Source organism: Coturnix japonica, unplaced genomic scaffold (assembly GCF_054131305.1).
Source record: "Coturnix japonica strain WE unplaced genomic scaffold, WE-NBRP24 Scf058, whole genome shotgun sequence".
Taxonomy (NCBI): Eukaryota; Metazoa; Chordata; class Aves; order Galliformes; family Phasianidae; genus Coturnix; species Coturnix japonica.
In genome coordinates, this window is record NW_028188961.1 from 1 (window position 1) to 23,491 (window position 23,491).

General features: G+C 48.9%; 1 protein-coding gene across 1 annotated transcript; it reads right to left on the bottom strand.

Moving 5' to 3' along the window:
* Nucleotides 1-6: 6 nt before the first annotated feature.
* LOC146751951 (serine/arginine repetitive matrix protein 2-like) lies at nt 7-22,116 on the bottom strand (the record flags this gene model as incomplete). Its single annotated transcript, XM_085533368.1, has 4 exons — nt 21,976-22,116; nt 5,881-6,153; nt 3,850-3,957; nt 7-316 (listed from the first exon to the last, which is right to left on the bottom strand). Coding segments are annotated over exons 2-4 (672 nt in total), but the record flags the coding sequence as incomplete, so codon positions are not given.
* Between the last annotated feature and the right edge of the window lie 1,375 nt (nt 22,117-23,491).

Consider the following 23,491-nt stretch of genomic DNA (forward strand, 5'->3'; position numbering starts at 1 on the left):
CCACATGGGGGTAATGGGGGGCAATGGGGGGGTCCTGAAGGCCACATGGGAGCAATGGGGGGCAGTGGGGGGTCCATTGGAGCTCAGTGTGGTGCCCCATAGAGGCAGGTGTATATAAGGGCAGTACCTGGGTGCAGTGTTGCCGTCGTTGCCCTGCGCCGTGTCGCTGCTCCTGTCGTTGCTCCTGTCCAGGTCCCTGCGCCGTGCGGGGTCGAAGGCGCTGCCGTCCACGTACGAGTCGCTGATACCAAACGCTGCGCGAAGGCGCTCGTTCTTCTGATCCACTGCATCCAGCTCATGGGGGGGATCTGCCACACTGAGGGGACACCGCGGTTAGGGGGTTATGGGGATGTATGGGGGGTGTATGGGGATATATGGGGGGTATATGGGGGGGGATATAAGGAGGGGGATGTATGGGGGGGGATGTATGGGGGGGATATATTGGGGGTTATATGGGAGGGATATATGGGAGGGATATATGAGGATGTATGGGGGTGTATGGGGGATGTATGGGGATATATGGGGGGGATATGGGGGATATATGGGAGGGATATATGGGGATGTATGGGGGTGTATGGGGGGAATATATGGGGGGTATATGGGGGGTATATGGGAGGGATATATGGGGATGTATGGGGGTGTATGGGGAATGTATGGGGGGGATGTATGGGGGATACATGGGGGGTGTATGGGGGATATATGGGGGGTATATGGGAGGGATATATGGGGATGTATGGGGGGGATGTATGGGGGGGATGTATGGGGGGGATGTATGGGGGGGATGTATGGGGGGGATGTATGGGGGGGATGTATGGGGGGGATGTATGGGGGGGATGGATGGGGGGGATGGATGGGGGGGATGGATGGGGGGGATGGATGGGGGGGATGGATGGGGGGGATGGATGGGGGGGATGGATGGGGGGGATGGATGGGGGGGATGGATGGGGGATGGATGGGGGATGGATGGGGGATGGATGGGGGGTGTATGGGGGATGTATGGGGGGTGTATGGGGGGTGTATGGGGGGTGTATGGGGGGTGTATGGGGGGTGTATGGGGGATGTATGGGGGATGTATGGGGGATGTATGGGGGATGTATGGGGGATGTATGGGGGGTATATGGGGGGGTGTATGGGGATGTATGGGGGGTGTATGGGGGGTGTATGGGGGGTATATGGGGGGATGTATGGGGGGATGTATGGGGGGATGTATGGGGGGATGTATGGGGGATGTATGGGGGATGTATGGGGGATGTATGAGGGATGTATGAGGGATGTATGGGGGGGGATATATGGGGATGAATGGGGGGGGATATATGGGGGGGATATATGGGGGGGATATATGGGGGGGATATATAGGGGGGGATATATGGGGGGGGATATATGGGGGGGGATATATGGGGGGGGATATATGGGGGGGGATATATGGGGGGGATATATGGGGGGGGATATATGGGGGGGGATATATGGGGGGATACATGGGGGGGATACATGGGGGGGATACATGGGGGGGATACATGGGGGGGATACATGGGGGGGGATATATGGGGGGGATGTATGGGGGGATGTATGGGGGGGATGTATGGGGGGGATGTATGGGGGGGATGGATGGGGGGGATGGATGGGGGATGGATGGGGGATGGATGGGGGATGGATGGGGGATGGATGGGGGGTGTATGGGGGATGTATGGGGGGTGTATGGGGGGTGTATGGGGGGTGTATGGGGGATGTATGGGGGATGTATGGGGGATGTATGGGGGATGTATGGGGGGTATATGGGGGGGTGTATGGGGATGTATGGGGGGTGTATGGGGGGTGTATGGGGGGTATATGGGGGGATGTATGGGGGGATGTATGGGGGGATGTATGGGGGATGTATGGGGGATGTATGGGGGATGTATGAGGGATGTATGGGGGGGGATATATGGGGGATGAATGGGGGGGGATATTTGGGGGGGATATATGGGGGGGATATATAGGGGGGGATATATGGGGGGGGATATATGGGGGGGATATATGGGGGGGATATATGGGGGGGGATATATGGGGGGGGATATATGGGGGGGGATATATGGGGGGGGATATATGGGGGGGGATATATGGGGGGGATATATGGGGGGGGATATATGGGGGGGGATATATGGGGGGGGGTATATGGGGGGGGATGTATGGGGGGGGATGTATGGGGGGGGATGTATGGGGGGGGATGTATGGGGGGGGATGTATGGGGGGGGATGTATGGGGGGGGATGTATGGGGGGGGATGTATGGGGGGGATGTATGGGGGGGGATGTATGGGGGGGGATGTATGGGGGGGGATGTATGGGGGGGGATGTATGGGGGGGGATGTATGGGGGGGGATGTATGGGGGGGGATGTATGGGGGGGGATGTATGGGGGGGGATGTATGGGGGGGGATGTATGGGGGGGGATGTATGGGGGGGATATATGGGGGATATATGGGGGATATATGGGGGATATATGGGGGATATATGGGGGGATGTATGGGGGGGATGTATGGGGGGGATGTATGGGGGGGATGTATGGGGGGGATGTATGGGGGGATGTATGGGGGGATGTATGGGGGGATGTATGGGGGGATGTATGGGGGGATGTATGGGGGGATGTATGGGGGGATGTATGGGGGGATGTATGGGGGGATGTATGGGGGGATGTATGGGGGGGATGTATGGGGGGATGAATGGGGGGGGATATATGGGGGGGGATATATGGGGGGGGATATATGGGGGGGGTATATGGGGGGGGTATATGGGGGGGGTATATGGGGGGGGTATATGGGGGGGGTATATGGGGGGGGTATATGGGGGGGGACATATGGGGGGGGATATATGGGGGGGGGGGATATGTAAGGAAGAGAGAATATATGGAAAAGAAAGTATATGGGGGGGAGGGCGGGGAGGTGTGGGGGGGAGATTCTATGGGTCCATATGGGGTCGGTGTGACTCTATGGGTCCGTATGGGGTTGCTGTGACTCTATGGGTCCGTATGGGATTGCTGTGACTCTATGGGTCCATATGGGGTTGGTGTGACTCTATAGGTCCATATGGAGTCCATGTGTGTTGCAGGGGACTCTATGGGTCCATATGGGGTCAGTGCGACTCTATGGGTCCATATGGTTCCATATGGGGTGGGTGTGACTCTATGGGTCCATATGGGTCCACATGGGGTCAGTGTGACTCTATGGGTCCATATGGGTCTGTATGGGTTCGGTGTGACTCTATGGGTCCATATGGGTCTGTATGGGTTTGGTGTGACTCTATGGGTCCATATGGGTCTGTATGGGTTTGGTGTGACTCCATGGGTCCATATGGGGTCAGTGTGACTCTATGGGTCCCTATGGGTCCACATGGGGTGGGTGTGACTCTATGGGTCCATATGGGGTCAGTGTGACTCTATGGGTCCCTATGGGTCCATATGGGGTGGGTGTGACTCTATGTGTCCATATGGGGTCAGTGTGTGTTTGAGCCGACTCTGTGGGTCCATATGGGGTGGGTGTGACTCTATGTGTCCATATGGGTCTGTATGGATTTGGTGTGACTCTATGGGTCCATATGGGGTCAGTGTGTGTTTGAGCCGACTCTGTGGGTCCATATGGGGTCAGTGTGTGTTTGAGCTGACTCTGTGGGTCCCTATGGGTTCAGTGTGACTCTATGTGTCCATATGGGGTCAGTGTGTGTTTGTGCCGACACTGTGGGTCCATATGGGGTCAGTGTGTGTTTGAGCCGACTCTGTGGGTCCATATGGGGTCAGTGTGTGTTTGAGCTGACTCTGTGGGTCCATATGGGTCTGTATGTGTTTGAGCTGACCCTGTGGGTCCACGTGTTGTGACTCACGTGGGTCGCTGCTCGGGTGCGTCTCCGTCCTTGCCCAGCACGACGTCCCTCTCGAGCAGCATGGTGCGGAACGTCGCCACCTTCTCCTGGATCTCACTCTCTGTGTACCTGGGGGGCAGCACACGGGGGTCAGGGACCCACTGCTATGGGGCTGGGGGCAGCAAAGGGGGCATGGGGGGGGCAGGAGTAGGGGTTTGGGGGTTGGGATAGCTGGGAGGGGTGGGTTTGGGGCTGTGGGGGCTGGGAGGGGGAGGTTTGGGGTCTGGGGGGGGCTGGGAGGGGGAGATTGGGGTCTGGGGGGGCTGAAATGGGGGGGGTTGGGGGTCTGGGGGGGCTGGGAAGGGGTCTGGGGTCTGGGGGGGGACAAAGGGGGCTGTTTGGGGGTTGGGATGGCTGGGAGGGGGGGGGTTGAGGGCTGGGGGGCTGGGAGTGTGGGGTTTGGGGTATGGGGTGGCTGGGAGTGGGGGGGGTAGGGGTCTGGGGGTGGCTGGAGGGAGGGATTGGGGTTTGGGGGCTGGGAGGGGCGTTTGAGGTTGGGGATTTGTGGGGCAGAAGCAGGATGGGGATGAGGTAAAGGCTCAAAGGGGGGTACAGAGAATCAAAGGGGGGGACAAAGGGAGGGGGGACACAGGGCCAAAGGGGGGGCATACAGAGGCTCAAAGGGGGGGGGGGACACAGGGCCTAAGGGGGGTACAGAGGGTTGAAAAGGGGGGACAACACAGGGTCAAAGGGGGGGGTGGGGGCGGACAAAGGGTCCAAAGGGGGGGGATACAGAGGGCCAAAGGGGGGGGACAACACAGGGTCAAAAAGGGGGACAACACAGGGTTGAAAAGGGGGGGGACGGGACAGGGTCAAAAGGGGGGGACACAGGGCCAAAGGGGGGGGATACAGGGACAAAGGGGGTGGACACAGGACCAGAGGGGGGGTACAGGGGCGCAAAGGGGGGTGGATACAGGGCCAAAGGAGGGTACAGAGGGTCAAAAGGGGGGGACCACAGGGCCAAAGGGTGGGGGTACACAGGGCCATAGGGTGGGGGACACAGGGCCATAGGGTGGGGGACACAGAGGGTCAAAAGAGGGGGGACCACAGGGCCAAAGGCTGGGGGATACAGGGCCAAAGGGGGGGGGGGGATACAGGGCCATAGGGTGGGGGACACAGGGCCATAGGGTGGGGGATACAGAGGGTCAAGGGGGGTGGGGGGATACAGAGGGGCTTGGGGGGGGATACAGAGGGTCAAAGGGGGGTTGGGGGGGGATACAGAGTCAAGGGGGGGGGATACAGAGGGTCAAGGGGGGGTGGGGGAGGATACAGAGGGTCAAGTGGGGGGATGGGGGGGATACAGAGGGTCAAGTGGGGGGACACAGGGCCAAAAGGGGGGATACAGAGGGTCAAAAGGGGGGACCACAGGGCCAAAGGGGAGGGGGGGGGAAGGGCCAAAGGGTGGGGGATACAGGGCCAAAAAATGGGGGGTGGAGGGGACAGGGCCAAAGGGTGGGGGATACAGGGCCAAAAGGGGGGATACAGAGGGTCAAACAGGGGGAAATAGGGCCAAAAGGGGGGATACAGAGGGTCAAAGGGTGGGGGATACAGGGTCAAATAGGGGGACACAGGGCCAAACGGGGAAATAGGGCTAAAAGGGGGGATACAGAGGGTCAGACAGGGGGATACAGGGTCAAAAGGGGGGATACAGAGGGTCAGACAGGGGGATACAGGGCCAAAAGGGGGATACAGAGGGTCAGACAGGGGGATACAGGGCCAAAAGGGGGGATACAAAGGGTCAAAGGGTGGGGGATACAGGGTCAAATAGGGGGACACAGGGCCAAAAGGGGGATACAGAGGGTCAAAGGGTGGGGGATACAGGGTCAAATAGGGGGACACAGGGCCAAAAGGGGGATACAGAGGGTCAAAGGGTGGGGGATACAGGGTCAAATAGGGGGACACAGGGCCAAAAGGGGGATACAGAGGGTCAAATAGGGGGGGGACACACAACACAGGGTCAAAGGGGGGGTGACGTGTCCCCGTGTATCTCACCCCTGCTCCTCCATGAGCTCGGAGAGCTCGAGGCATTTCAGCTCGACTTTGCGTTTCCGTTCGTGGTCCAGGATGTCTCTGTTGGGCCGCTTGGGCAGAGCGGCGGCTGCGGCGGCGGCTTCGGTTCGGAGCAGCTCCTCGTCGGCTCTGGGCTCCACGCGCTCCCTCTTGTGCCGTAGGGCCGACAGGTTGCGCTGCACGTAGCCGTTGGTGCCGCTGCCCCGCGGCGTCGGCAACCCGATCCCATTGTACATGGCGACCGCGCTGCCGCCCCTGCGGGGGGCCCCCGAGTCAGCGCCCCCCCGGGACCCGCACCACTATGGGACCCCTATGGAAACCCTATGGGACCCCAAACAGCCCCTATGGAACACCCCTATGGGACCCAAATATCCCCAGGGAGTGCCCTATGGAACCCCAAGTTCCCCAAGGAACCCCCTATGAGACCCCTATAGAACCCATGGGACCCCCTATGAGACCCCTATGGAACCTAAAGATCCCAAAGGACCCCCCTATGGGACCCCAAACATCCCCAGGGAGGCTCCTATGGGATCCCTATGGAACCCAAAGATCCCCATGGGACCCCGTATGGGATCCCTATGGAACCCAAAGATCCCCATGGGACCCCCTATGAGACCCCTATGGAACCCAAACATCCCCAGGGAGGTCCCTATGGGATCCCTATGGAACCCAAAGATCCCCATGGGACCCCCTATGAGACCCCTATGGAACCCAAAGATCCCCATGGGACCCCCTATGGGATCCCCTATGGGATCCCTATGGAACCCAAAGATCCCTATGGGACCCCCTATGGGATCCCTATGGAACCCAAAGATCCCTATGGGACCCCCTATGGGATCCCTATGGAACCCAAACATCCCCATGGGACCCCCTATGGGATCCCTATGGAACCCAAACATCCCCATGGGACCCCCTATGGGATCCCTATGGAACCCAAACATCCCCAGGAAGGCCCCTATGGGATCCCTATGGAACCCAAAGATCCCCATGGAAGCCCCTGTGGGACCCAAAGAACCCCAGGGAGTCCCCTATGGAACCCAAAGATCCCTATGGGACCCCCTATGAGACCCCTATGGAACCCAAAGATCCCCATGGGACCCCCTATGAGACCCCTATAGAACCCAAAGATCCCCATGGGACCCCCTATGAGACCCCAATAGAACCCAAAGATCCCCGTGGGACCCCCTATGGGATCCCTATAGAACCCAAAGATCCCCATGGGACCCCCTATGAGACCCCTATAGAACCCAAAGATCCCCATGGGACCCCCTACAGGATCCCTATGGAACCCAAAGATCCCTATGGGACCCGCTATGGGATCCCTATGGAAACCCTATGGGACCCCAAACATCCCCAGGGAGGCCCCTATGGAACCCCAAGTTCCCCTATGGGATCCCTGTGGAACCCCAAGTTCCCCAAGGAACCCCCTATGAGACCCCTATAGAACCCATGGGACCCCCTATGAGACCCCTATGGAACCTAAAGATCCCAAAGGACCCCCCTATGGGACCCCAAACATCCCCAGGGAGGCTCCTATGGGATCCCTATAGAACCCAAAGATCCCCAAGGAAACCCCTATGGGATCCCTATGGAACCCAAAGATCCCTATGGGACCCCCTATGGGATCCCTATGGAACCCAAAGATCCCCATGGGGCCCCCTATGGGATCCCTATGGAACCCAAAGATCCCCATGGGACCCCCTATGAGACCCCTATGGAACCAAAGATCCCCATGGGACCCCTATGGGATCCCTATGGAACCCAAAGATCCCCATGGGGCCCCCTATGGGATCCCTATGGAACCCAAAGATCCCCATGGGACCCCCTATGTGATCCCTATGGAACCCAAAGATCCCCATGGAAGGCCCCTATGGGATCCCTATGGAACCCAAAGTTCCCCTAAGAACCCCATATGGGACCCCAAGTTCCCCAGAGGATCCCCTATGGGACCCCATAAGGCCCCAAGGAACCCCCTGTGAGACCCCTATGGAACCCAAACATCCCCAAGGAGCCCCCTATGAGATCCCATAAAGCCCCAGGGAAGACCATATAAGGCCCCTATGGAACCCAAACATCCCCAAGGAACCCGCTGTGGGACCCCAAACATCCCCAGGGAGTCCCCTGTGAGATCCCTATGGAACCTGAAGATCCCTAAGGAACCCAAAGATTCCCAGGGAAGACCATATAAGACCCCTATGGGACCCAAAGACACCCAAAGAAACCCCTATGGGATCCCTATGGAACCCAAAGAACCCTATGGGACCCCCTATGAGATCCCTATGGAACCCAAAGATCCCCATGGGACCCCCTATGAGACCCCTATGGAACCTAAAGATCCCCATGGAACCCCCTATGGGATCCCTATGGAACCCAAAGATCCCCATGGGACCCCGTATGGGATCCCTATGGAACCCAAAGATCCCCATGGGACCCCCTACGGGATCCCTATGGAACCCAAAGATCCCCATGGGACCCCCTATGAGACCCCTATGGAACCTAAAGATCCCCATGGAACCCCCTATGGGATCCCTATGGAACCCAAAGATCCCCATGGGACCCCGTATGGGATCCCTATGGAACCCAAAGATCCCCATGGGACCCCCTACGGGATCCCTATGGAACCCAAAGATCCCCAAGGAACCCCCTATAGAACCCCATACAGCCCCTATAGGACCCCTATGGAAGCCAAGGAACCACCTATGAGATCCCTATGGAACCCAAAAATCCCCAGGGAGTCCCCTATGGAACCCCAAGTTCCCCATGGAATCCCCTATGAGACCCCTATGGGACCCAAACATCCCCAAGGAAGCCCCTATGGAACCCAAAAATCCCCAAGGAACACCCTATGGGACCCCTATGGAAACCCTATGGGACCCCAAACATCCCCAGGGAGTCCCCTATGGAACCCCAAGTTTCCTTAAGGAACCCTATGGAACCCAACATCCCCAGGGAGGCCCCTATGGGATCACTATGGAACCCAAAGATCCCCATGAAACCCACTGAGACCCCTATGGAACTCCTATGGGACCCAAAGAACCCCAGGAGTCCCCTAAGGAACCCCAAGTTCCCCATGGAACCCCCTATGAGACCCCTATGGAACCCCAAGTTCCCCATGGGACCCCCTATGAGACCCCTATAGAACCCAAAGATCCCCATGGGACCCCCTATGGGATCCCTATGGAACCCAAAGAACGCCCTATGGGATCCCAAACATACCCAGGCAGGCCCCTATGGGACCCAAAGATCCCCATGGGACCCCCTATGGGATCCCTATGGAAACCCTATGGGACCCCAAACATCCCCAGGGAGGCCCCTATGGAACCCCAAGTTCCCCTATGGATCCCTGTGGAACCCCAAGTTCCCCAAGGAACCCCCTATGAGACCCCTATAGAACTCATGGGACCCCTATGAGACCCCTATGGAACCTAAAGATCCCAAAGGACCCCCTATGGGACCCCAAACATCCCCAGGGAGGCCCCTATGGGATCCCTATGGAACCCAAAGATCCCCATGGGACCCCCTATGGGATCCCTATGGAACCCAAAGATCCCCAAGGAAACCCCTATGAGACCCTATAGAACCCAAAGATCCCCATGGGACCCCCCTATGAGACCCCTATAGAACCCAAAGATCCCCATGGGACCCCCTATGGGACCCCTATAGAACCCAAAGATCCCCATGGGACCCCCTATGAGACCCCATAAAGACCCATAAGACCCTATGGGATCCCTATGGAATCCTTTTTCCCCTCAAAATTCCTCATTTTCTGTACAAACTTCCCATTTTTTCTTCCTAAAACCCACTTTTCCCTCACAAATGCTCCCAAATCCCACTTTTTACCCTCAAAATCCCATTTCCAGCTCCCAAACTGCCCCAAAATCCCATTTTTCTCCCCAAAATCCCATATTTTCCTTCACAAACTACCCCAAAAACCACTTTTTCTCCCCCAAAATCCCACTTTTCTCCTCCCAAATAGCCCAAAATCCCACTTTTTCCCCCAAAAATCCCACTTTTCCCCTCACAAATTGCCCCAAATCCCACTTTTTCTACCCAAAATCTCATGTTTTCTACACAAACTACCCTAAATCCCACTTTTCCCCTCAAAATCCCATTTTTTCAGCTCACAAACTCCCCTAAATCCCACTTTTTCTCCCCAAAATCCCATTTTCCACTCACAATCTGCCCCAAATCCCACGTTTTCCCCTTAAAATCCCCATTTTCAGCTCACAAAACTACCCTAAATCCCACTTTTTCTCCCCAAAAATCCCACTTTTCTCCTCCCAAACAGCCCCAAATCCCACTTTTTCCCCCCAAAATCCCATTTTTCAACTCACAAACTACCCTAAATCCCACTTTTTCCCCCAAAAAATCCAACTTTTTCCCCTCAAAATCCCACATTTTCCTCACAAACTGCCCCAAATCCCACTTTTTCCCCTCAAAAATCCCACATTTTCCACACAAACTGCCCCAAATCCCATTTTCCCCCTTAAAATCCTGTTTTTCAGCTCACAAACTGCCCAAATCCCACTTTTTCCCCTCAAAATCCCACATTTTCTGAACAAACTACCCTAAATTCCCACTTTTTCTACCCAAAAATCCCACTTTTTCCCTCACAAACTGCCCCAAATCCCCATTTTCCCCACAAACTCCTAAATCTCATCTTTTCCCTCTCAAAATCCCACTTTTTCCCTTACAAACTACCCTAAATCCCACTTTTTCTCCCAAAATCCCACTTTATTCCTCCCAAGCTGCCCCAAATCCCCCTTTTTCCCCTTAAAATCCCATTTTCAGCTCACAAACTACCCTAAATTCCATTTTTTCTCCCTAATATCCCACTTTTCTCCTCACAATTTGCCCTAAATCCCACTTTTTCCCCTCAAAATCCCACATTTTCTGACCAAACTACCCTAAATCCCACTTTTTCTCCCCAAATGCACTTTTCCCCTCCAAACAGCCCCAAACTCCACTTTTTCTCCCCAAAATCCCATTTTCCCCTCACAATCTGCCCCAAATCCCACTTTTCTCCCTCAAAATCCAATTTTTCAACTCACAAACCACCCTAAATCCCACTTTTTCTCCCCAAAAATCCCACTTTTCTCCTCCCAAACAGCCTCAAAACCCACTTTCCCCCCTCAAAATCCCACATTTTCCTCACAAACTGCCCCAAATCCCACTTTTTTTCCCCTCAAAATTCCACATTTTTCTCATAAACTGCCCCCAAACCCACTTTTTCTATCCCAAAATCCCACTTTTCCCCTCAAAATCCCACTTTATTCCTCCCAAACAGCCCCAAACTCCACGTTTTTCCCCTTAAGATCCATTTTTCAGCTCACAAACCACCCTAATTCCCACTTTTTCTGCCCAAAAATCCCACTTTTTTCCTCCCAAACAGCCCCAAATCCCACTTTTTCCCCCCAAAATCCCATTTTCCCCTCACAAACAGCCCCAAATCCCACTTTTTCCCCCAAAAATCCCATTTTTCAACTCACAAACTACCCTAAATCCCACTTTTTCCCCCAAAAATCCAACTTTTTCCCCTCAAAATCCCACATTTTCTGAACAAACTCCCCTAAATCCCACTTTTTCTCCCCAAAATCCCACTTTTTCCCTCTCAAACTGCCCCAAATCCCCCATTTTCCCCACAAACTCCCCTAAATCCCACATTTTCCCTCTCAAAATCCCACTTTTTCCCTTACAAACTACCCTAAATCCCACTTTTTCTCCCCAAAAATCCCACTTTTCTCCTCCCAAACAGCCCCAAATCCCACTTTTTCCCCCCAAAATCCCATTTTCCCCTCACAAATTGCCCCAAAATCCCATTTTTCTCCCCAAAATCCCACTTTTTCCCTTACAAACTACCCCAAATCCCACTTTTTCTCCCCAAAAATCCCACTTCATTCCTCACAAACAGCCCCAAAATAACACTTTTCCTACCCTATATCCACTTTTCCCCTCATAAACTGTCCCAAATCGCACTTTTCCCCCTCAAAATCCATCATTTTTCTCATAAACTGCCCCAAATCCCATTTTTTCTACCCCAAAATCCCACTTTTCCCCCTCAAAATCCCACTTTTCCCCTCACAAACTTCCCCAAACTCCACTTTTTCCCCTTAAAATCCCATTTTTCAGCTCACAAACTACCCTAAATCCCATTTTTTCTCCCCAAAATCCCATTTTCCCCTCAAAATCCCCCATTTTCTGAACAAACTACCCTAAATCCCACTTTTCCTCCCCAAAAAATCCCACTTTTCCCCCTCAAAATCCCACTTTTCTCCTCCCAAACAGCCCCAAATCCCACTTTTTCCCCCCAAAATCCCATTTCCCCTCACAAATTGCCCCAAATCCCACTTTTTCCCCTTAAAGTCCCATTTTTCCCCTCACTAATTGCCCCCAAATCCCATTTTTCTCCCCAAAATCCCACTTTTTCCCTTACAAATGACCCTAAATCCCACTTTTTCTCCCCAAAATCCCCTTTTCCCCTCACAAGCTGCCCCAAATCCCACTTTTTCCCCTTAAAATCCCATTTTTCAACTCACAAACTGCCCCAAAATCCCATTTTTTCTCCCCAATAATCCCACTTTTCTCCTCCCAAACAGCCCCAAACTCCACGTTTTCCCCCCAAAATCCCATTTTTCAGCTCAAACTACCCAAAATCCCATTTTTCTCCCCCAAATCCCACTTTTCTCCTCCCAAATAGCCCCAAACCCCACTTTTTCTCCCCCAAATCCCACTTTTTCCCTTACAAACTACCCTAAATCCCACTTTTTCTCCCCAAAATCCCTCTTTTCCCCTCACAAAATACCCCCAAATCCCACTTTTTCCCCCCAAAATCCCACTTTTCCCCTCAAACTACCCCAAAAACCACTTTTCTTACCTAATATCCCACTTCTCCTCTCCCAAACAGCCCCAAATCCCACTTTCCCCCCTCAAAATCCCACATTTTCCACACAAATTGCCCCAAAATCCCACTTTTTCCCCTCAAAATCCCTCTTTTCTCCTCACAAAATACTGAAATCCCGCTTTTACTCCCAAAAATCCCACTTTTCCCCTCTAAAACTGCCCCAAATCCCACTTTTTCCCCTTAAAATCCCATTTTTCAACTCACAAACTGCCCCAAAATCCCACTTTTTCTCCCCAAAAATCCCACTTTTCTCCTCCCAAACAGCCTCAAAACCCACTTTCCCCCCTCAAAACCCCACATTTTCCTCACAAACTGCCCCAAATCCCACTTTTTCCCCTCAAAATCCCATTTTTCAGCTCCCAAACTGCCCCAAATCCCACTTTTCCCCTCAAAATCCCACATTTTCCACACAAACTGCCCCAAATCCCATTTTCCCCCTTAAAATCCTGTTTTTCAGCTCACAAACTGCCCCAAATCCCACTTTTTCCCCTCAAAATCCCACATTTTCTGAACAAACTACCCTAAATCCCACTTTTTCAACCCAAAAATCCCACTTTTCCCCCTCAAAATCCCACTTTTCCCCTCACAAACTGCCCCAAAAACCACTTTTACTGCCTAATATTCCACTTTTTCCCTCACAAACCACCCTAAATCCCACTTTTTCTACCCCAAAATCCCACTTTTTCCCTCACAAACTGCCCCAAATCCCCCATTTTCCCCACAAACTCCCCTAAATCCCACCTTTTCCCTCTCAAAATCCCACTTTTTCCCCTCAAAATCCCCCTTTTTCCTCAAAAATACCATTTTTCCCCTCAAAATTCCATGTTTCGCTCACAAAAAACATTGGATTTCTCAAAAAATCCACTTTTTTCCCTCAAAATTCCACTTTTTAGCTCACAAAACCCAGTTTTTCCCCTGAAAACCAACTTTTCCCCTCAAACTTCCACTTTTTCCTCACACAAAACCCCATTTTTCCTCAAAATAAACCATTTTTCCTCAAAAAATCCACTTTTTTCCTCAAAAAATCCACTTTTTCCTCAAAATTCCACTCTTTAGCTCACTAAAATCAGGTTTTTTTCCTCAAAATCCCACTTTATAGCTCACGAAAATCAGTTTTTTCCTCAAAATCCCACTTTTTCCTCTCATAAAACCCATTTTTCCTCAAAATAAACAATTTTTTCCTCAAAAAATCCACTTTTTTCCTCAAAATTCCATTTTAGCTCACAAAAATCAGCTTTTTCCTCAAAATTCCACTTTTTAGCTACAAAAAACAGTTTTTTCCCTCAAAATCCCACTTTTTCCCCTCAAAATCCCCCTTTTTCCTCTCATAAAACCCATTTTTCCTCAAAATAAACCATTTTTCCTCAAAAAAATCCACTTTTTTCCTCAAAATTCCACTTTTTAGCTCACGAAAATCAGGTTTTTCCCTCAAAATCCCACTTTTTCCTCTCAAAATTCCACTTTTTAGCTCACAAAACCCATTTTTCCTCAAAATAAACCATTTTTCCTCAAAAAACCCACTTTTTTCCTCAAAAAATCCACTTTTTCCCTCAAAATTCCACTTTATAGATCACAAAAATCAGGTTTTTTCCTCAAAATCCCACTTTATAGCTCACGAAAATCAGTTTTTTCCTCAAAATCCCACTTTTTCCTCTCAAAATTCCACTTTTTAGCTCACAAAACCGAATTTTCCCTCAAAATCCCACTTTTTCCTCAAAATCTCACTTTTTTCCTCAAAATTCCACTTTTTCCCCTCAAAATTCTACTTTTTAGCTCTCAAAACCCATTTTTCCTCAAAAAATCGACTTTTTTCCTCAAAATTCCACTTTTTAACTCACAAAAATCATTTTTTCCATAAAAAAATCCCACTTTTTCCTCTCAAAATTCCACTTTTTAGCTCACAAAAATCATTTTTCCCCTCAAAAAATCCACTTTTTCCCCTCAAAATTCCACTTTTTAGCTCACAAAACCCAAATTTTCCCCTCAAACTTCCACTATTTCCTCTCACAAAACCCATTTTTCCTCAAAATAAACCATTTTTCCTCCAAAAATCCACTTTTTTCCTCAAAATTCCACTTTTTAGCTCACAAAACCCATTTTTTCCTCAAAATAAACCATTTTTCCTTAAAAAATCCACTTTTTTCCTCAAAATTCCACTTTTCAGCTCACGAAAATCAGGTTTTTCCCTCAAAATCCCACTTTTTCCTCTCCAAATCTCACTTTTTAGCTCACAAAAACCATTTTTTCCTCCAAAAATCCACTTTTTTCCTCAAAATCCCACTTTTTAGCTCACAAAACCCAGTTTTTTTCCTCAAAATCCCACTTTTTCCCCTCAAAATTCCACTTTTTTCTCTCACAAAACCCATTTTTTTCCTCAAAATAAACAATTTTTTCCTCAAAAAATCCACTTTTTTCCTCAAAATTCCACTTTTTAGCTCACAAAACCCAGTTTTTCCCCTGAAAACCAACTTTTCCCCTCAAACTTCCACTTTTTTCTCTCACAAAACCCAAATTTTCCTCAAAATAAACCATTTTTCCTCAAAAAATCCTTTTTTTCCTCAAAATTCCACATTTTAGCTACAATAAAGTTTTTTTCCCTCAAAATCCCACTTTTTCCTCTCAAAATCTCACTTTTTAGCTCACAAAAACCATTTTTTCCTCCAAAAATCCACTTTTATCCTCAAAATTCCACTTTTTAGGTCAGGAAAATCAGTTTTTTTCCTCAAAATCCCATTTTTTCCCCTCAAAATTCCACTTTTTAGCTCACAAAACCCATTTTTTCCTCAAAATAAACAATTTTTCCTCCAAAAATCCACTTTTTCCTCAAAATTCCACTTTTTAGCTCAACTAAAATCAGTTTATTTCCTCAAATTCCCACTTTTTCCTCAAAATCTCACTTTTTTCCTCAAAATTCCACTTTTTCCCCTCAAAATTCTACTTTTAGCTCTCAAGACCCATTTTCCTCAAAAATCCACTTTTTTCCTCAAAATTCCACTTTTTAACTCACAAAAATCATTTTTCCATCAAAAATCCCACTTTTTCCTCTCAAAATTCTACTTTTTAGCTCACAAAACCCATTTATCACCTCAAAATAAACCATTTTTTCCCCAAAATTCCATTTCTTAGCTCACAAAATCATTTTTCCCCTCAAAAAATCCACTTTTTCCCCTCAAAATTCCACTTTTTAGCTCACAAAATCCAAATTTTCCCCTCAAACTTCCACTATTTCCTCTCACAAAACCCCATTTTTCCTCAAAATAAAACCATTTTTCCTTAAAAAAATCCATTTTCCTCAAAATTCCACTTTTTTAGCTCACGAAAATCAGTTTTTTCCTCAAAATCCCACTTTTTTCCTCAAAATTCCACTTTTTAGCTCACAAAACCCAAATTTTCCTCAAAATAAACCATTTTTCCTCAAAAAACCCACTTTTTAGCTCACAAAAATCAGGTTTTTTCCTCAAAAAATCCACTTTTTCCTTAAAATTCCACTTTTTCCCCTCAAATATCCACTTTTTCTCTCTCAAAATTCCACTTCTTAGCTCACAAAACCTCTTTTTTCCTCAAAATCCCACTTTTTCCTCAAAACCCCACTTTTTCCCCTCACAAAATCCCTTTTTCACTTAAATCTCACTTTTTTCCCCACAAAATCCCTTTATCCCCCACAAATACCACATTTTGCTCAAAAAAAAAAACCATTTTTTGCCCCTTAAAATCCCCTTTTTCCCCCCAAATCCCACTTTCTTCCTTACAAATGATTTTTTGCTCAAAACGCACTTTTTCCCCTCAAAAATCCCAACTTTTCCCCCTCAGAATCCCCTTTTTTCCTCACAAAACCCCACTTTTTCCCCTCAAAAATCCACTTTTTTCCCCTCACAACACCCCACCATTTTCCTCACAAAACTCACTTTTTTCCCTCAAAAATCCCATTTCCCCCCACAAAAATTCCTTTTTTCCTCACAAAAACCCCATTTTTCCCACAAAATCCCCACTTCTCCTCATAAAAACCCCATTTTCCCTCAAAATCCCACTTTTCCCCTCAAAACCCCACATTTCCCCTCACAAAACCCCACTTTCCCCTCAAAAATCCACATTTTTCCCTCAAAATCCCACATTTTTCCCCTCACAAAACCCCTTTTTCCCTCAAAAATACACTTTTTTCCCTTCAAAAACACTATTTTCCTCACAAAACCCCACTTTTTACTTCAGAAATCCAGTTTTTTCCTCACAAAAACCCCTTTTCCCTCAAATCCCCTTTCCCCTCACAAAAACCCCACTTTTTCCTCACAAAAAACCCACTTTTTTTCCCTCAAAATCCCCACTTCTCCTCATAAAAACACCATTTTCCCTCAAAATCCCACATTTCCCCTCACAAAACCCCACTTTTTCCCTCAAAATCCACCTTTTACCCTCAAAATCCCCCTTTTTTCCTCACAAGACCCCACATTTTCCTCACAAATCCTCACTTTTTCCTCACAAAACTCACTTTTTTCCCTCAAAAATCCCATTTTTCCTCACAAAAATTCACTTTTCCCCACATAAAACCACACTTTTTCCTCACAAAACCCCTCTTTTCCTCAGAAATCCCCATTTTTCCTCACAAAACCTCATTTTTTCCTCAAAATCCCCACTTTTTCCTCACAAAAACTCACTTTTTCCCTGACAAAACCCACCTTTTCCCTCACAAAAACTCACTTTTTTCCTCACAAAAAACCCTCATTTCCCTCAAAATTCACTTTTTCCTCAGAAAACCCCATTTTTTCCTCAAATCCCTACTTTTTCTTCACAAAACCCCACTTTCCCTCAGAAATCCCCATTTTTCCTCACAAAACCTCATTTTTCCCTCACAAATCCCCACTTTTTCCTCACAAAACCCCCCTTTTTTCCCTCACTCTTCTTTCCCTCCAAACCCCATTTTATCCCACAAAAACACCATTTTCACCCCAAAACACCCTATATTCCCCCAAAAACCACCCTTTATTCCCCCAAAACCCCCATTTTTCCCCAAATCACCCCATATTTTCCCCAAAAACGCCAATTTTTCCCTTCCCCTCCCCCCCCCATCCGCTCCTTCCCCTCACACTGAGCGCGGCCATCACGCCCCCCCAAAACAGCTCCGTTTGTTTCCTCACCAATTCCTACTTTTTCCCATCAAAAATCCACTTTTCCATTCCAAAACTCACTTTTTTCTTTAAAATCCTCACTTTTTTCCTTCAAAAATCCACTTTGTACCTCAAAATTTCACTTTTTTTACCTCAAAACCCCACTTTTTTTCTCAAAATCCCAAATTTTTCCCTCAAAATCCCCACTTTTCCCTCACAAAAACCCACTTTCTCCTCATAAAAAAACCCTTTTTCCTCACAAAAAAACTTTTTTCCTCAAAATCCCCACTTTTTCCTGACAAAACCCCACTTTTCCCTCAGAAATCCCCATTTTTCCTCCCAAAACCTCACTTTTTCCTCAAAATCCCCACTTTTTCCCTCACAAAACCCACTTTTTCCTCACAAAACCCCTTTTTTCCCACAAAATCCCCACTTTTCCCTCACAAAACCCCCACTATTTTCCCTCAAAATCCCCACTTTTTCCTCACAAGACCCCACTTTTCCCTCAGAAATCCTATTTTTCCTCACAAAACCCCATTTTTTCCCTCTAAATCCCCACTTTTCCCTCACAAACCCCACTTTTCCCTCAGAAATCCCCATATTTCCTCACAAAACCTCATTTTTTCCCTCAAAATCCCACTTTTCCACACAAAACCCCACTTTCTCCTCACAAAACCCACTTTTTCCTCACAAATAAACACTTTCTCCTCACAAAACCCCACCTTTTCCCTCACAGAACCCACTTTTTCCTCACAAAAACCCCTTTTTTCCTCAAAATCCCCACTTTTCCCTCAAAAAACCACTTTTTCCTCACAAAATCCCCACTTTTCACTCAGAAATCCCAATTTTTCCTCACAAAACCTCATTTTTTCCTCAAAATCCTCACTTTTCCCTCACAAAACTTCACTTTCTCCTCACAAAACCCACTTTTTCCCCACAAAACCCCAATTTTTTCCTCACAGAACCCTCTTTTTCCTCACAAAAAAACCTCATTTTTTCCTCAAATTCTCCACTTTTCCCTCACAAAAACCCCACTTTCTCCTCACAAAAACCCCTTTTTTCCTCACAAATCCCCACTTTTCCCTCACAAAACCCACTTTTTCCTCACAAATCCCCACTTTTCCCTCACAAATCCCCACTTTTCCCTCACAAAAACCCCACTTTTCCCTCAGAAATCCCCATTTTTCCTCACAAAACCTCATTTTTTCCTCAAAATCCCCACTTTTCCCTCACAAAAACCACTTTTCCCTCACAAAAATCCCACTTTTCCCTCAGAAATCCCCATTTTTCCTCACAAAACCCCACTTTTCCGTCAGAAATCCCAATTTTTCCTCCCAAAACCTCATTTTTTTCCTCAAAACCCCCACTTTTCCCTCACAAAACCCCACTTTTTCCACAAAAAACCCCACTTTTTCCCTCAAAAATCACCACTTTTCCCTCACAAAACCCCACTTTTTCCCTCACAAATCCCCACTTTTCCCTCACAAAACCCCACTTTCTCCTCATAAAAACCCACTTTTTCCTCTCAAAACCCCATTTTTCCTCAAAATCCCCACTTTTTCCTCACAAAACCCCTTTTTTCCCTCACTCTTCTTTCCCTCCAAACCCCCATTTTATCCCACAAAAACACCATTTTTTCCCCAAAAACACACTATATTCCCCCCAAAACCACCCTTTATTCCCCCAAAACCCCCATTTTTCCCCAAAACACCCCATATTTTCCCCAAAAACGCCAATTTTTCCCTTCCCCTCCCCCCATCCGCTCCTTCCCCTCACACGGATCGCGGCCTTCCCGCCCCCCCCCAACAGCTCCGTTTGTTTCCTCACTAATTCCGACTTTTTCCCCTCAAAAATCCACTTTTTCTTTCAGAAACTCACTTTTTTCTTCAAAAACCTCACTTTTTCCATCAAAAATCCACTTTCTTACCTCAAAATCCACTTTTTACCTCAAAACCCCACTTCTTTCTCAAAATCCCCAACTTTTCCCTAAAAATCCCCACTTTTCCCTCACAAAACCCCACTTTCTCCTCATAAAAGCCTTTTTTTTCCTCATAAAAACCCCAGTTTTCCTTCAGAAATCCCCATTTTTTCTCACAAAACATCATTTTTTTCCCTCAAAATACCCACTTTTTCCTCACAAAACCAACTATTTTCCCTCAAAATCCCCACTTTTCCCTCACAAAACCCCACTTTCTCCTCATAAAAACCCACTTTTCCCTCACTAAAACCCACTTTTTCCTCACAAAAACTCCACTTTTCCCTCAGAAATCCCCATTTTTCCTCACAAAACCCCACATTTTCCTCACAAAACCCCACTTTTTCCCTCAAAAATCCAACTTTTTCCCTCAAAATCCCCCTTTTTTCCTCACAAAAACCCCACATTTTCCTCACAAATCCTCACTTTTCCCTCACAAAACTCACTTTTTTCCCTCAAAAATCCCATTTTTCCTCACAAAAATTCACTTTTTCCCACACAAATCCCCACTTTTTCCTCAGAAATCCCCACTTTTTCCTCACAAAACCTCACTTTTTTCCTCAAAATCCCCACTTTTCCCTCACAAAACCCCACTTTTTCCTCACAAACCCCCACATATTCCTCACAAAACTCACTTTTTTCCCTCAAAAATCCCATTTTTCCTCACAAAAACTCACTTTTTCCCACACAAAACTTCACTTTCTCCTCATAAAAACCCACTATTTTCCCTCAGAAATCCCCATTTTTCCTCACAAAACCTCACTTTTTCCCTCACAAATCCCCACTTTTCCCTCACAAAACCCCACTATCTCCTCACAAAACCCACTTTTTCCTCACAAAAAACCCACTTTTCCCTCAGAAATCCCCATTTTATCCTCACAAAACCTCACTTTTTTCCTCAAAATCCCCACTTTTCCCTCAGAAATCCCCATTTTTCCTCACAAAAACCCCTTTTTTCCCTCACTCTTCTTTCCCTCCACACCATTTTATCCCACAAAAACACCATTTTCACCCCAAAACACCCCATATTCCCCTAAATAACACCCTTTATTCCCCCAAAACCCCCAATTTTCCCCAAATCACCCCATATTTTCCCCAAAAACGCCAATTTTTCCCTTTCCCCTCCCCCCATCCGCTCCTTCCCCTCACACGGATCGCGGCCTTCCCGCCCCCCGTCCCCCCCCATCTCCATTCCATTCCCCTTCCCGGTTCTCACCTCTCGGCCTCCGGTTCCTCAGTCGGCCCCAAAAATCCCATTTTCCCCCACAAAAATTCACTTTTTCCCTCACAAAAACCCACTTTTTTCCCTCAAAATCCCCACTTCTCTCTCACAAAAATCCACATTTTCCCTCAAAATCCCACTTTTTCCTCAAAACCCCACATTTCCCCTCACAAAACCCTACTTTTCCCTCACAAAAACCCACTTTCTCCTCATAAAAACCCTTTTCCTCACAAAAAACCCTTTTTTCCTCACCAAGCCTCACTTTTCCCTCACAAATCCCCACTTTTTCCTCACAAAACCCCACTTTTCCCTCAGAAATCCCCATTTTTCCTCACAAAGCCTCATTTTTTCCTCAAAATCCCCACTTTTCCCTCACAAAAACCACTTTTTCCTCACAAAACCCCACTTTTCCCTCACAAAACCCCACTTTTTCCCTCAAAAATCACCACTTTTCCCTCACAGAACCCACTTTTTCCTCACAAAAACCTCATGTTTTCCTCAAAATCCCCATTTTTCCCTCACAAAACCCCACTTTTCCCTCAGAAATACCCATTTTTCTTCACAAAACCTCATTTCTTCCTCAAAATCCCCACTTTTTCCTCACAAAACCCCTTTTTTCCCTCACTCTTCTTTCCCTCCAAACCCCCATTTTATCCCACAAAACCCCCATTTTTCCCCAAAAACACACTATATTCCCCCCAAAAACACCCTTTATTCCCCCAAAACCCCCATTTTTCCCCAAATCACCCCATATTTTCCCCAAAAACGCCAATTTTTCCCTTTCCCCTCCCCCATCCGCTCCTTCCCCTCACACGGATCGCGGCCTTCCCGCCCCCCGTCCCCCCCCCATCTCCATTCCATTCCCGGTCCCGGTTCTCACCTCTCGGCCTCCGGTTCCTCAGTGGGCCCCGCTGGGTTCGGTTCGATTCGGTTCCGTTCGGATCCGTTCGGTTCCACTCGGCTCCTTCCCACACGAACGGCCCAAAGCGACGCCACGCGGCTCCGCCTCCACTTCCGCTCCAACGGGCGGCAGAGCGCAAAGTGCGGACTGAGGGGAGACCGGAAGTGGGCGGGGCGATGGGAGTTGTAGTTCCGGTCTCCGCTCTATAACATGGCTAGGCGGAACGCGGGACTACAACTCCCAGAATGCACCGCGCGCGGCCGCCATCTTAGGATGCCTCTCGCTCAGCATCGCGCGGGGGATGCTGGGAGTTGTAGTTCGAGCTTCCGCTTTACGTCATTTTAAATGGCCTCATGGGGACTACAACTCCCAGCGTGCCTTGCGCCCGCCGCCATCTTGTGCAGCCCTAACAGGGAAGCATGGGGTGGAGGCGGGCTGAGCCGGCGACTTCCTGCCCGCTCGGGGCAGCCAATGGGATGGCGCGGGGTCCTCCCGTTGACCAATGGGAGAGCGGCACTGAGCTAAGTCCCGCCCTCCGTGTCCCGGGACCCCCAAAACTGCTGGAATTCGCCCCAAAAACGCATCGAGACCCCATAGAAAAACCCCATTGGGACCCATAGATCCCATAGAACACACAGAGACACCTCGGAGACAGTGTAGAACCCCATAGAGGCCACAGAGAGCCCAGAAACACCATAGGGACCTCATTAACCCCATAGAGACCCATAGAGACCCCAGAAACCCCATAGAGACCCATAGAGACCCATAGAGACCCCAGAAACACCATAGAGACCCATAGAGACCCCAATAAACCCATAGAGAACCCATAGAGACCCCATAGAGCCCCATAGAGGCCCATAGAGACCCCATTAACCCCATAGAGACCCATAGATTCCCATAGAGCCCCCAGAAACCCCATAGAGCCCCATAGAAACATCATTAAACCCATAGAGAACCCATTAACCCCATAGATCCCCATAGAGACCCCAGAAACCCCATAGAGCCCCATAGAACCCCATAGAGACCCCATTAAACCCATAGATCCCCATAGAGACCCCATAGAGACCCCATAGAGACCCCATTAACCGCATAGATCCCCATAGAGACCCCATTATCGCCATAGAGACCCCATAGAACCCCATAGAGACCCCATTAAACCCATAGAGACCCCATTAACCCCATAGATCCACATAGAGACCCCATAGAGTCCCATAGAGACCCCATTAACCCCATAGATCCCCATAGAGACCCCATTATCGCCATAGAGACCCCATAGAACCCCATAGAGACCCCATTAAACCCATAGAGAACCCATTAACCCCATAGATCCACATAGAGACCCCATAGAGTCCCACAGAGACCCCATAGAACCCCATAGAGACCCCATTAGCCCTATAAAGACCCCATGGAGACCCCATTATCCCCATAGAGACCCCATAAAGAACCCATTAGCACAACAGAGATCCCATTAACCCCATAGATCCCCATAGAGACC